A 13,709-nucleotide genomic window follows, 5' to 3' on the forward strand; every position below is an offset into this window, starting at 1 on the left:
CCAAAAATATATTATATAATTGAAAAGTATTATGGGATAATTAAAAAAAAAACACACAAAAACAACAAAAAAAAAACGTTACAAAAATACGGTCTGTGTGAAATTTTCAATATTTTTACGAGTTTTTAGATTTTATTTACATAAAGTACGGTCTTTTTATATATTTTTATGTCGTACTCTTGTTTTTTTTTTTTGGTTGATTTTTTGTTATTATGATGTTGTTTTTATGTGATTTTTTTAGTGTTTCTATAAAATACTGTAAAAATGTAAAAAAATAAAAAATAAACGTAAAAATGTAAAAAATTTATAAAAATTAGTGTTTATACAATTATCCCATGAAAATCAAAGAAATACGTTCTTTTTTTTTTTTTTTTTTTGAGAAAAAGCCAATTTATTAAAACCAAAGTTATAATACAAGAGGCTTAATTGGAGAGGGTAATTCCTTCCACCAAGTACATTTAGTATCCACCGAGAGAGCATATTTGGCTAACAAATGAGCCGCATTATTAGCAGATCTATAAATGTGCGAGATCTGAGCTTCAGGGAAATTGGAAACTAAAAGTGAGATATTGTTCAGCAAACAATGAAAATCCGAAGAATGCCTATGAGAAGCTTGCAATCCATTGACAACCAATAGAGAATCTGTTTCTATATAATGGGCTGGTAGATTATATTCTTGTAGCCATTGCAAACTGTAGAGTAAGGCCAAAGCTTCCATGATTTCTGGTTTGAAAACTCCTTGAAAAGGCATGGCCAAAGCAGCCATGATTTCGCCATTGTCATCACGAAGGACAGCACCAAAACCAGTAACATTGTCCACTGTGTTTACAGCTGCATCTGTGTTCAATTTCAGCCGGCCAGATGGAGGATTCATCCACGGCATATCATGTTGTCGAAGCCTTGTAGAAGCAGCCGTGACAGAACCTGCAGAGTTGTTGTGGCCACGAGCAGAAAGATATTCTTCGATATAATCCAAAGCAAAATACAAAGCCATTTCAGGAGGCTTTGTTTTGGATCCATGCCTTTCTTTATTTCTCTCATTCCAGATGCTCCAAAGGATACAAATAAACTCCTGAAGTTGTTTTGAAGACAAAACCTGGGACATTTTTTCCATAAGATCCATTAGAGACATATTATGAGTTAAATAATCTTGAACCGAAAAAGATGATAGCTGCCATATTCTCCTGGGCCTTTTGCATCGAAACAAGGCATGAATGGTAGATTCGTTCTCTTGACAACATAAAGAGCAAGTGACGGAATCACTAATGTGCCTGTAGTGAAGAACTTCTGCAACCGGCAAGCAATCATGCATAGCACGCCATAAAAAAATTTTAATTTTAGATGGCAATGATAAAGACCAAAAAATTTTCCACCAATGAAGAGAATTGTTTGTACTAGCTGTAGGTTGTTGTTCCTCAAGGCTTGTGGCAAGGGAATATCCAGATTTAACAGAATACATTCCATTTGTTTCAAAATTCCAGATTAGATGGTCATCTTGATCACAAAGAGTAAGGGGAATACTCTGAATTTTTGCAACATCAGATTCCAAGAAGCATTGTTGGAGAAGAGTGTGATTCCATTGCCTTTGATTGGTGATTAGATCTGAGACTTTCATATATATGTTGGGGCTTTTGAATATCAATGGTTTGAATGAAGTGAAGCCAGGAAGCCAAGGATCCGAAACACATGAAATTTGATGTCCATTCCCCACTTTCCAACGCAGACCTTGTTTAAGAAGTTCTTTTCCCCAAACAATACTTCGCCATGTGAGTGAAGGATAAGTACCAACTTCAGCTTCAAGAAAAGAATTATATTTGAAGTATCTTGGTTTGAGAATTTTGTGCAGCAATGAAGAAGGATTGTCAAAAATTAACCAAGCTTGTTTGGCTAATAAGGCTTGATTGAAATGAACAAAGCTTTTGAATCCCATACCTCCTTCAACTTTGGACTTACAAAGAGCATTCCAAGTTTTCCAATTAATTCCAGAAGATGTGGAATTAGAACCCCACCAAAATTTATTCATCATAACTTCAATTTGGTGAATTAGAGACTTGGATAAGCGAAAACAACTCATCGCATAAGTGGGGATAGCTTGTGCCACAGCTTTGAGAAGAACTTCTTTGCCTCCAACAGAAAAAAGTTGCTCTTGCCAAGCCGAAAGGTGATTCCAAAGCTTTTCTTTGATGTCTCCAAATAAAATTTTCTTATCTCTGCCCGAGTAAGAGGGTAGGCCAAGGTAACGCTCATGACAAGGCTTGATGGGCATTTGAATAATATGTTGGACCGTATTCTGAATAGCCGCAGTGGTGTTAGGAGAGAAGGATAGAACCGACTTCTCAGCATTCAATCGTTGTCCTGAAGCTCGACAATAGTAATCCAAGGAACGCTTGACAGCAGTAATAGATTTCTTGTTAGCTTTGCTTAGAACTAGGCTATCATCGGCAAAAAATAGGTGTGTGACTGAAGGGGCACCACGAGCTACTTGCAGACCTTGTAAATTGCCACAAGATTCTTCATGTTGGAAGAGTCTTGAAAGACCCTCCGCACAAATAAGGAAAAGGTATGGTGATAGTGGATCACCTTGACGGATGCCTCGGGATGGAGTCACATTACCTTGAATAGATCCATTAACCAAAAAAGAGTAGGAGACACTACTGAGGCATCTTTGAATAAGCTCAACAACTGGAAAGGCAAAACTTAACGCAATCATCATTTGTTGGAGAAAATGCCACTCTACTCTGTCGAAGGCCTTACTCATGTCAAGCTTCATAGCAGCAAAACCTTCTTTTCCTCTTTTCAAATGCTTGAGAGAGTGTAATAATTCAAAAGCTACTAGCACATTATCAGTGATTTGCCTTGATTGTAAAAAAGCACTTTGAGAGTCCGAAATCACTAGAGAAAGAAAAGGCTTCAGTCGAATAACAATGGCTTTGGAGACGAGCTTGTAGAGAACGTTGCACAGACTAATAGGACGTAACTGAGAAACTGTGCTTGGACTCTTTACTTTGGGAATCAAAGTGATTAAAGTCTTGTTGAACATAGTCGGGTCTGCACCATTATTAAGAATATCCAGGACTGTTGTTGTAACCAAATCTCCCACAATATGCCAATAGTTTGAATAAAACATAACAGACAGTCCATCAAGGCCGGGGCTACTGTCTTGTCCCATAGATTTCAGTGCAGAGTAGACCTCATCCGCCTTATATGGTTGTGTCAAGATTTCATTCATTTCTGCGGTGATAATGCAGGGAGTACAAGAGATGACTCGTTGAAGGGCCTCGGAATCTATACCTTCAGTAGCATAGATATTTCCAAAATACTGCTCCACCATTCTGCTAATGCCTTGCAGCGAGGAATGAATAATGCCATGGTCATCAGTCAAAGATTTAATTGTGTTAAACGATCGTCTTCCATTAGCTTTTTGGTGAAAAAACTTGGTGTTTGAGTCACCAGATTATAGCCATGAAACACGGGAACGCTGCTTCCAATAGTCTTCTTCTTGCTGCAGAAGTTCATCTAAAATTGATTCATTCGACTTGAGCAAATCAAAGTGTGAAGGACTTGTATCTGAGGAATTATTGAGGGCAGCAACCTTGTCTTGAGTGATTTTAATTCTTTTTGGTAAATCCCCAAATTTAGCCCGATGCCATGAAGAAAGTTGAGTAGCAACTGAAGCAAAATTTATTGAAAGTTGGTCAGCAGAATTTGCATTAGAACTAGACCAAACTTTACCAATAATATCTTGGCATTGTTCCTCCTGAAGCCACAATTTTTCAAATCTAAATCTAGATTTAGATTTCTGGACAGCAGAGTGAAGCCGAGTTTTGACAGTGGCTTTAATAGCTCGATGATCTGACTGAAAAAAATCCAAATGTTGCAAAGAAATGGCAGCAAAATTCTCAAACCAGCAGGAATTGACAAAAGCATAATCTAATCTTTCCTTAACATTTATGCCATTGACATTATTGTTGTGCCATGTGAACCTTTCTCCTTCAAATTGTGTTTCCAGTAAGCCACAAAAATCAATAGTATTTCGAAAATCATCAATCTGTTTCTCATTCTTTAGAGGACCACCAAACTTGTCGGAGTGCGAAATGATTTCGTTGAAGTCGCCCATAACTAGCCAAGGTAACAGTGGAGCCGTATCTCTTAGCTTTTTCAATAATTCCCAAGTTAGAGGTCTTTGGGACACAACCGGAGAACCGTAGAAACCAGAAAAGTGACACGTAGGACTATCATCAAGAGTCATGTAGCAGTCAATAAAGTTTATTCCATAGTGTAAAATAGTTACATTTACATTAGACTTCCAAAGGAAAAGCAACCCCCCACTAAGACCAACCCTAGGAACTTCTATACCATTAGGAAATTTAAAAGCATTACGATATTTAGAAATAGAACCAGCACATAATTTAGACTCTATAATAAATAAAACATCAGGACTACTTTGGGAAATGAGCAAACGGAGTTGACGGAATGCCTTCGGGCTGCTCAAGCCACGAGCATTCCAACAAACAACATTCATGGAGATTGGCGAGGCTGCCCAGCAGCCTTCGCCAAAGAGACACCGCTGTCATCAACTGCCAGTGAGAGTTGGGATAACTCAGAGGAAGCATCTGATTGTTGGTGATGAATTAGATTAGTAGAGTCATTGAATGGTGAAGATCTAGTACGACATCGCTTGAGAACATTTCGAACATTACCGCCTGAAGTAACCAGTTGTCGCTTAGCATATAGAGATGAAACTCTATTCTCATTGAGCGGGTAACAGTCAGCAGTAGTGTTTGTTGGGATTTTATTCACATCTGTCTTTGGAATAGCAGCCGAGAAGACAATATTTGAGTGTGCCGGATCCGTCTGTGATAAATTAGATGGTAATGGGGAAGCATGAATGTATGCTGGTGGTATAGCAATAGGTAAAGCAATGGATTTGTTAGGGACAGTAGTGAATGGCAGATTAGTATTGTCTTGGATCGTGATAGCATTCTTACAGATTTGGCTATCATTTTGTAATGTTGTTGTAACAGATTTTGAACCTGAAGATTGACCAATATCAGCAGAAGTTACATGTGAGGATGTATGAAAGGTGGTAGGATTGTCCAAAGTGGAGTCAGGTGGGGTTGTGGCAATTGACTTTCCTTTAGATTGAAGAATAGGCTTGTCTTGAACATCAACAGTAATTGATTCTGGATGGATAGCAGGTTGGTGATTATGAATATGGTTTTTAGAGATCACAACTCCTTCCCCTTTTTCTCGATTAGTTATTGAAGGTGGAAGCGCAGGAAACTGTTTAGGATGAGATATAATAGGCTCAATTGTTTTCCTAGCCAATCGGGTGATAAAAGGCCAAGGCCCTTCTTTTGAAAAATCCTGTCGATATCGATTGTATCCTGCATTTGGTAAGGCCGATCCAGCCATCCATGGACCATAAGGGAGATCAGTGTCTTCTCCTTCATCAATTTTCTCTAAGAATTGAGGGCACTTATCAAATACATGACCAATTACACCACATTCGTAACAAAAATCCGGGAGTCTTTCATAACGATAATCAAGCCATATTTCATCTTTCATCCAAGGAAAAGTAACAGTTTGTCCCCTAAGTAATGGCTGGGAAACATCAATAGCCACTCGAATTCTAAGGAAAGGACCCCATCCTTCATTTAGTGAATCTTCATGAACTTCAATAAAAGTACCAATGAGATTACCAATTACCCGAGCCAGAGATTCAGATTTACTGAGAAAGGGTAGTCTAAAAACTTGAATCCAAAAAGGAGTTATGGTGTAAGACTCCATAGAGGCATTCTGCAGAACACTTGGAGAGCAGAGAATCATGTGCTGGTTATGGAGATGCCAAGGTTCCTTTGATAAAACTCTTCTTAGATCACCTTCACAGCCAAATGTGATCATATAAGATTCAAACTCATAGTTGGAAATGGACACAGCAAACCGTCCTTGCCAATTTTTGCTGATGAAGTCATGCAATTGCTTGGGATTGTATCCTCGTCGAGAGAAGATCCTACAGATAAGTTGGTGTACAGATTGGCGTGGTGGAGGAGCAGTGATGGAAGAAAGATTGACAACTTCCTTTTCTCTAACAGAGAGGGCTTTGGATATATCAGGGTGGAAGGAATCCATTTAAAGAAAAATCAGCAACAGAGTAGAAGTAACAGTTGGAAAAACCAGACTGAAAGATAAACAGAAACAGAAAAAGAAGAAAAGGTTGATGAGGAGGAAAGGTAATGTTGCAAGAACAGTAGGCGGGAGCAGTTATTAGTGTAAAAATTTGAAAAAAGGATAAATTTTACAGTTAAAAAGAAAAAACAGAACAAACTGCCACAGAGCAAAGAAATACGTTCTACACTAATATGATTGGACAATGTATAAATAAACAAATAATTTATTTGAATATAGGTTTCAATTGTTGATTGCGTTTTATCAATAAATATAACACTTTTTTTATGGATAAATAAATATAATTTATTTGCATAATTAAAAAAATATTTTATAAAATTGTAAAGTTAAAAAAATGAATGTAGTTTTTCTCTATGAAAATTAAGAGAATGTTTTGTTGAGAGAATCAAACAAAATATTTAAATAGTTATTAAAATATAAGAATGTATATAACTAGACAAAACTAATAAATACTTTCTTAAAATAAATTAAAAAAAGCATTAAATAATTAAAGAAAACAAACTACGGTACCCAAAATAAAATGGTAAATTACTTACATTTTCAAAGCTGTGATAATTTTATTTTATTTTTGACTAACAATTCCAAAACTAACAGAAATTCTTTAGTTAACGTGAAATAAATAAAATGGACAAATGTCAAATTTTGATTGTTGGGACAGTAATGGGATAGGGAGTTTGGGATAGAAATTCTTTACTAAATCTCCAACTATTTACACTTGACCGGGTAATGGTAATCATGTTTGTAGGCAGTGAGGAAGTTAGAGGTAGTTCGAAACGTCTTCTTTGTCCATTTGGAAGATTATGAACTTCAGGGGTTCAACTTCAAACTCAAGATGCATGAGATTGGTTCTCAGAGTTGCTAGATAAGCCGTTGCTATTACTAGATGAACCGTTAGTTGCAGTATTATTTTTCAATATTGGCTATTGATATATAGCATATGTTGCATTTGAAAAATGCATTTTATGTTTATTATGAAAATAATCAAAGCATAACACCTTTATATAGCTGTCCTCACCGCTTTTACTTTCAAAAACATTGATAGGAATAATTTATTATTTAGTTTTTTTTTTTAATTTATTACATAAAAAGAAAACATCAGTTGTGTACACATGTCCATTATGACTTAACATTTATTATATGATAATTATTTTAATTAAAATTAATATATTGTTTATGACAAAGTAATACATCAATATAGGTTAGGTTGTAGATTGTAATCATTTCTTTTGTAGCTTGTTTCATTCGGATCACATGGGAACAAGATGCAGGTGGTGGGGTCAAGAGGTGATGTTCAGCATGTGTTAGGGCATCAACACGTGGCACGCTGGAGAGGGGATATTTTGGGCCATTTGTGCCTTTGGGCCTTTGAGATGAAAAATTTACATATGCCCACATTAAATTTAAATTAATTACAAATATATTAGGTAGTTTTTATTATACTCATATTCTATAATTATTTATCATAAATAACAAACTTTCAAAACTTAATTATCAACCATATTAAGTAGTAAGGTATATATAATTAATTATATTTATATTCTACTAAATTACTTTATTTTCTTAAACAATCAATTTATTTCCTTATATATATATAAATATAAAAGTTCAAGGTGTTTAATTTTTTTTTTTTTAAATAATGTTATTACTTTTGTTGTTTAAATATAAATGCTTTTATTTTTAATCACAAATTTGAGTTTACATAATTTTAGTATTTAGATATCATATGCCTATGGTATTCAATAAAAAGAAAAAAGAAGAAAAAGATAAAAAAAAATTTAAAACTGTTATATGACCAAAATTGATAGATGTTTCTTTATTTTGTTTTTAGATACAACTTGGTATATTTTTGTGTGATAATGATAGATGTTTCTTTAATTTTGTGTAAAAATCCCCATATTTTTCAATTTTTTGGGCAATTTTTTTTTCTTTTATTTTTTCATAAATATATTTTTATTGCATTTTATTTATTGTGTTTCCTTTTATTTTTTGGGGATTTACTTTTATTTATTTATTTTTTTTTTTGGTGTAAATTTAGGAAACTTGTTCCGTTAATTAATTAATACAGTACACAATATAAAACTTGTACATTATTTTTTAGAAAAATTCTACCCCACGATAAAAAAAAAAAAAAGTAAAAAAATTAAAAATTTAATAAAAAAAAAAAAAACAATTTTGTAATTAGGAGCGGAAGGCCCGTGAAACCTGCCCTATAAAAGAGATGGAATATAGAAAATGAAAATAACACATTTCCTTTGGCGGGAAAAATCAAATCTAGCGTGATCTCGTATCTTACTCTTTGAATTTGGGAGTGACCGAGAAGTGAGAATGGAAGATACTCGAAGCGACACCGTCTTCGATTCCCTCAATCTCAATCCTCAGCTTTTCATTAATGAAGTTCTCAATACCGTCGACGATTTGGTTGACGACGCTTTCAATTACTTCCACCAGTAAGCAGTAACTCTCTCCCTCTATCTATATACATATACATATACATACATCTATATCTATCTATATTCTTATATATGTACAAACCTGCAGTCCATATGTATGTGTATAAAATATTGATCATTAATTTTCGGTATCCTCCAGACAGGCTTCATCCAATCTGAAAACTGATGGCCCCGATAGGTCACTAGATCTAACCAAGGTAGCTTCATTTTGTCCTTTTCTCTTTGTGTTGGTTCGCGCGCTAACGTTTTGGTTATAATTTTCGAAATTATAGGCAATCTTCTTCGATTCTAGGGTTTGCGAGCTTTTGCCTGTTTTGTTTTGTGTTCAATTTGTTCGGTATTTATTATTTTTAATAATAAAAATACATAAAATTCGTTTTCTCAGGGTGTTGCTGTGATTCACAAAATGATAATATCGGTTTTGGATAAGCGTCTCGCTATGTGGGAGCAGTACTGTCTTAATCACTGTTTCGAAGTTCCTGAGGGATTTTCTTTACCGAAAACTGTAGGTTTCTTTTATGCAAATGATTTGATTTGCTTATCTGCTTAAGATGCTTATCTTTAGTATATTTGGTTCTTTCTGTTCATGGTGTTGATATTTCTAGTAATTGCCACTTAAGGTAGTATATTAGTAGCATTTGGTATTTATGTTAGATTATATTGATTGCTGTTCACTGACCAGTTTAACAGTTTCATATTTGAAGGAAATTACCGTCTTGTTATGTTAAAACTTATCTGTCGTCAATGCTGAATCACGAGCTGTTTTGAAGTAGAAACATTTTCTCCTGTAATAGTTGAACTATGCACACTTATTTTTTTATTATTATTTTTTTTCTGGCGGCTGCTCTTTTGGTTGCTGAAAGGGTGAATATACTTCTATGTTTCGTATTTTTATGTTTTAAAAGATTCAACACTGTGGTTTGAGAAATAGTTTGGCTTTCCAAGTGGTATGATTTAACACTGCTAAACGTTTTAATTTTACAATTGTAGTTTTTGTTGTTGCTCCTCCTGGTACTTGTCCTTGGCAGTAAAAAGTGTTCTAGTATTTAAGTCTTTTGAAAAGAAAAGTGTGCCGTACGTTTTCAAATAGCTCTCAAGAAGACAATTAGCATTGTTTCAAAATTGTATGCTATTAATGTGGAAAAATGTCAAGTGCTTTGGATTCTTAATACCAAAGGAGAGTTTATTGTCACACTTTCAAGAGTTCCTTTTGCTTGGTGTGGAACTTGGTTCCCAAATTCTTTCAGCTTTGTGTACTTCAGTAACGCTTATATCCTTGCTGCAGTAATACAATATCTTTTGTTAGAGATTATATGTTCAACATAATATCTAAATGGGAAATTAGTTTACACGCATATTATGCATAAATTTTAAATTAAATATATGTCTGTGCTTGAACTTGTCTTGTCAGGGTGAACCAACCAGCAATAATTCAATCTGTCAAGATGCACTGTCAAATCCAGATTTGGATGCTCGGTTGGATTCCTTAAGGAACAAGCTTTCTCTGGTACATATAATTTTGCTAGCTGCGAAAAATTATCGTTTGTATGATACTGTGACATTTGTTTGTGTTCAGTTTAATCTCCTTAAATGAATTTTGCTTTGAAGGTTGGTAAGGAATCTGCTGCACTGAACCGAGAGCTCAGAGCTTTAGAACAGCAATCTGTTCCTAGTAGTCATTTTGCTGGGCTTATCAACGAGGCACTGCATGTCTATGAGGAGAACTCTTTCGATGGACTGTTTCAGGGTAATCACTTCCATCTTTCAAATGTGCTCTCTTAGGATTTCCAATGCTCTCTCTCTATATCCTATGGTACACATGTTTACAAAAGAGGCTTCAGATACTTATATTTGAACATGTTATATGATCAGATAAGCCATGATGTTAAAATTAAGTTATTGGTGCCTGCAGAGATGGCAAAAACAGTATCGGAACTTAAAGCAAAAATGGCAAAGCTGAAGACAAACAGAATGGAAGAAACTGAACACAAGAAAACAGAGAGGCTTTTTACCCTGAGTAGAGATGCATCCACATTTGATCATTGCAGTGGTAACTTTAAAGAAAGTTGATGCTAATTAGAAGCCTTCTTCCAATGTTTATTATTCAGTTGATCAGATTTTCATTTTGTTTCTTTCATTCAGGCTTTACTGGTTCGAAATTGGAAGACCTTCAAGACTTTTTGGTGCAAATGAAAAAGATGTGAAATGGTATTTCTTAGCATTGCATTGCAGTACAGTAAGTGATGTTCCTCCTGACTGGTAATTAGTTAGATCTCTTGTTGAATTGGACTTAATTGTGGTTTGAGTTGAATGATTACACATGGCTTTTTGATGTATGTAACTGTAAGAGTTCTGCCATAGAAAGCGATACATTTGTCGATACAATATGTTCAAAATTAGTATAAATAGAATCTATCATTTCTTCTTCATATCGTTTCAATGAATTTCCACTATACTATAATATCATGTCAATGGAAATATTGTTAATGGACTTTTAGGTTGCCTTTGGCTGTTGGTAATGAAATTAAAAGGAATGGGAAGGAATTAAGTTTCATTCTATTTATTTGTTTGGCTGTATTTAAAAAATTAGAATATTATTTTCTACTATTTTGGTAGAATGACTATTTTATTTATAAAATAAAAGTAAAGGTGATTCATGAGGAAAAAAAAAAGTAATAATATTTTGTCAATTTTTATTTTTTAAATTTTATTTCATTTTATATATTTTCTTATTCTTATTTTCACTCTTATAAACACAAATCTTAGTCTATTCTTTCATAAGTGATCTTTGGAAATGACCTTGGGGTGCAATGTTACTGTAGCTTTTTTTTTTTTTAAAAAAAAAAAAATTACTGCATACAAATAAGTGGTAAAGTGAGTATTGAAGAAATGGGTATGTAAAATACAAATACGTCTTTGCAGTGTGTACTATTATTACCAATTTTTTTGCCAGCCTTATTATTATTTTCTATCCTAAATAATGCTCGAAGTTGTTATTTAATCATGAGTATCTGTTTAAGCAAATAGAAAGAGCAACTGTGCTAATGCTTTTTGATGTTCATTTGGTTTGAATATTTTTGCAAATTCATTTTCCAAAATGGGGATAGAGTCCCCAGTCCCCACACACTTGCCCTGCCCCGCCCCGCCATTGATTCAAGTGGGTTGGGTATTGTCTTCATACAGGCTGTCTATTATGAAAAAAAATCACCTGTCTCAATTACCCTATTCCGATCCTGTCCCTCCAATAAATAAGTGTTACATTTTTTTTATATTCTCTGTCAATTAATTCACAACTACTTCCGTTTCTTGCTACTTTGTTAGCTCCATTACTCTATAAAAATATTTTTTTATTTAAAAACTATATTCATCCACAGAAATACGTCATATAATAAATAATGTTCATTTTTATTTGTTTGTGTTAAAGTCACTAAAATCATTCCTATTCCATTAGTTTGTTATTTTTTTTTTTGAAATGGTTATTATTATAAATCATTATGTAATATTTCAATGAAATTTTGAGATGTATTTACACCTTATTTAACATGTAATAATGAAAATAAATATCAATTTATTTATGTTTTCATTTGAAATTATACGTCCTTATTTTGTTAATGTGTAATCTATTTTTTCGTTATAAATATTTATATTATATATATTGGTAATGAAATTTATTTTTTCACTCTATTTTATTAGGTTATCATTTTTTATTATTATTTTTAAATTATATTTTTATTTTTTAATATGTGTAATAATATTTACGCCTCTATATTAATTATGTCATGTTTGATTCATGAGATTGAATATTATAGTCCAAATCCACATTTGAAATTTTTTGAATTTCGAAGAATTGGATAAAATTATTTTTGTGCATATGGTATTTGCAGTTTTCCGCATTAGACTCTTTGAAGGGAATTTTAGTAGACCAACTATTTGTTTCGACATTCAGAATTTTTTTAGTTCAATTTGTTTTTTATAATCGTCTATTTTGCAGTTATTTAAGAGCATTTATAGATAAAACATAAACAATTACTTACTACACATACATATAAAAAAAAAATAATAAAATAATTATATTTTATTTTTAGTATTATAAAGTACTTAAAATTTTATGAAAATTTATAAATAATACGACCATAAAAAATAATTAAAAAATATTGTATTTCAATGAAAAACTAAATAAATTTATATCTATTTTTGTTATTACATGTTAAATTAGGTGTAGATTATTTTTAAAATACATCTCAAAAATTTATTGAAATATATTACATATTGATTTATAATAATAGCTATTTCAAAAATAAAAAAGAAATAATCATAGCAAATTAATGGAATATGAATAATTTGAGTGAGTTAGCACAAAAGAATTAAGTGAGCATTATTTATTATATGACGTATTTATGTGGATGAATATAGCTTTTAAATAAAAAAATATATATTTTTATAGGGTAACGGAGCTAACAGAGTAGCAAGAAACGGAATTAGTTATGAATTAATTGACTCATGAGAATATAAAAACATGTGGCATTTATTTGTTGGAGGGACAGGGTTGGGATAGGGTAATTGGGACAGGTGATTTTTTTTTTTTTTGTGTATTATTATTTGTACTAATCTATGTTGCGTTGTTCTTTTTCGAGGATAAGCGTTACAGTTAATATTCTAGATATTATTCTTACACTATGTTTGGTAGGAGGGAGAGGACTTTGAAAACCAGAAAAAGAAAAGACACAAAAAGAGAAGAAAATGCTCAGCTCAACAAACAATTGGCTGGTTGCTATTTCATTTATACTAACTAGGGTTATTACAAAGGAATCATCTAAAAAAGGTCATACCAATCATGACCTCATAATTACAAAGCAAAAGGAATAAAAATAACAGAATTGTGTACAAACAAATTCTTTAGGGATCTGTACAAATTAGTTATGCCACCTCAGTACTGAATAAAAAAACATGTGAGGAATTTCATTTCTTGACAGCCCATCTCAAACTTGGTGGTGTTTCAACTACACCGAGTTTGTCAACTAAGAAATGAAATATGTGATTGGTGAGGCTTTTGGTTAAGCAGTCCGCCAC

The 13,709-nt window shown here is 33.0% G+C and overlaps 2 protein-coding genes across 2 annotated transcripts; one reads left to right on the top strand and one right to left on the bottom strand.

Moving 5' to 3' along the window:
- Positions 1–3,454: 3,454 nt before the first annotated feature.
- On the bottom strand, positions 3,455–4,522 carry LOC133036274 (uncharacterized). Its single transcript, XM_061112813.1, has one exon. The coding sequence runs from the start codon at positions 4,520–4,522 to the stop codon at positions 3,455–3,457; it is 1,068 nt and encodes a 355-aa protein (XP_060968796.1).
- A 3,876-nt stretch (positions 4,523–8,398) lies between these two features.
- Positions 8,399–11,068, top strand: LOC115708803 (protein MIS12 homolog). The gene is made up of 7 exons (XM_030636817.2): positions 8,399–8,636; positions 8,779–8,836; positions 9,025–9,144; positions 10,051–10,146; positions 10,248–10,386; positions 10,552–10,689; positions 10,782–11,068. Exons 1-7 carry the CDS (start codon positions 8,515–8,517, stop codon positions 10,841–10,843), a joined length of 735 nt encoding a protein of 244 aa, XP_030492677.2. The 5' UTR covers positions 8,399–8,514; the 3' UTR covers positions 10,844–11,068.
- The last annotated feature ends 2,641 nt before the right edge of the window (positions 11,069–13,709 follow it).

This window comes from Cannabis sativa, chromosome 3 (assembly GCF_029168945.1).
Source record: "Cannabis sativa cultivar Pink pepper isolate KNU-18-1 chromosome 3, ASM2916894v1, whole genome shotgun sequence".
NCBI classification, from domain to species: Eukaryota; Viridiplantae; Streptophyta; class Magnoliopsida; order Rosales; family Cannabaceae; genus Cannabis; species Cannabis sativa.

What these genes read in the sequence shown, in the direction of transcription:
- LOC133036274 (XM_061112813.1), bottom strand. Translation starts at nt 4,522, where the DNA reads ATGAATGTTGTTTGTTGGAATGCTCGTGGCTTGAGCAGCCCGAAGGCA.
- LOC115708803 (XM_030636817.2), top strand. Translation starts at nt 8,515, where the DNA reads ATGGAAGATACTCGAAGCGACACCGTCTTCGATTCCCTCAATCTCAAT. An exon ending in GATTTTCTTTACCGAAAACT is followed by an intron (nt 9,145 to 10,050) that starts GTAGGTTTCTTT and finishes TTGTCTTGTCAG; the next exon opens with GGTGAACCAACCAGCAATAA. An exon ending in CACATTTGATCATTGCAGTG is followed by an intron (nt 10,690 to 10,781) that starts GTAACTTTAAAG and finishes TCTTTCATTCAG; the next exon opens with GCTTTACTGGTTCGAAATTG.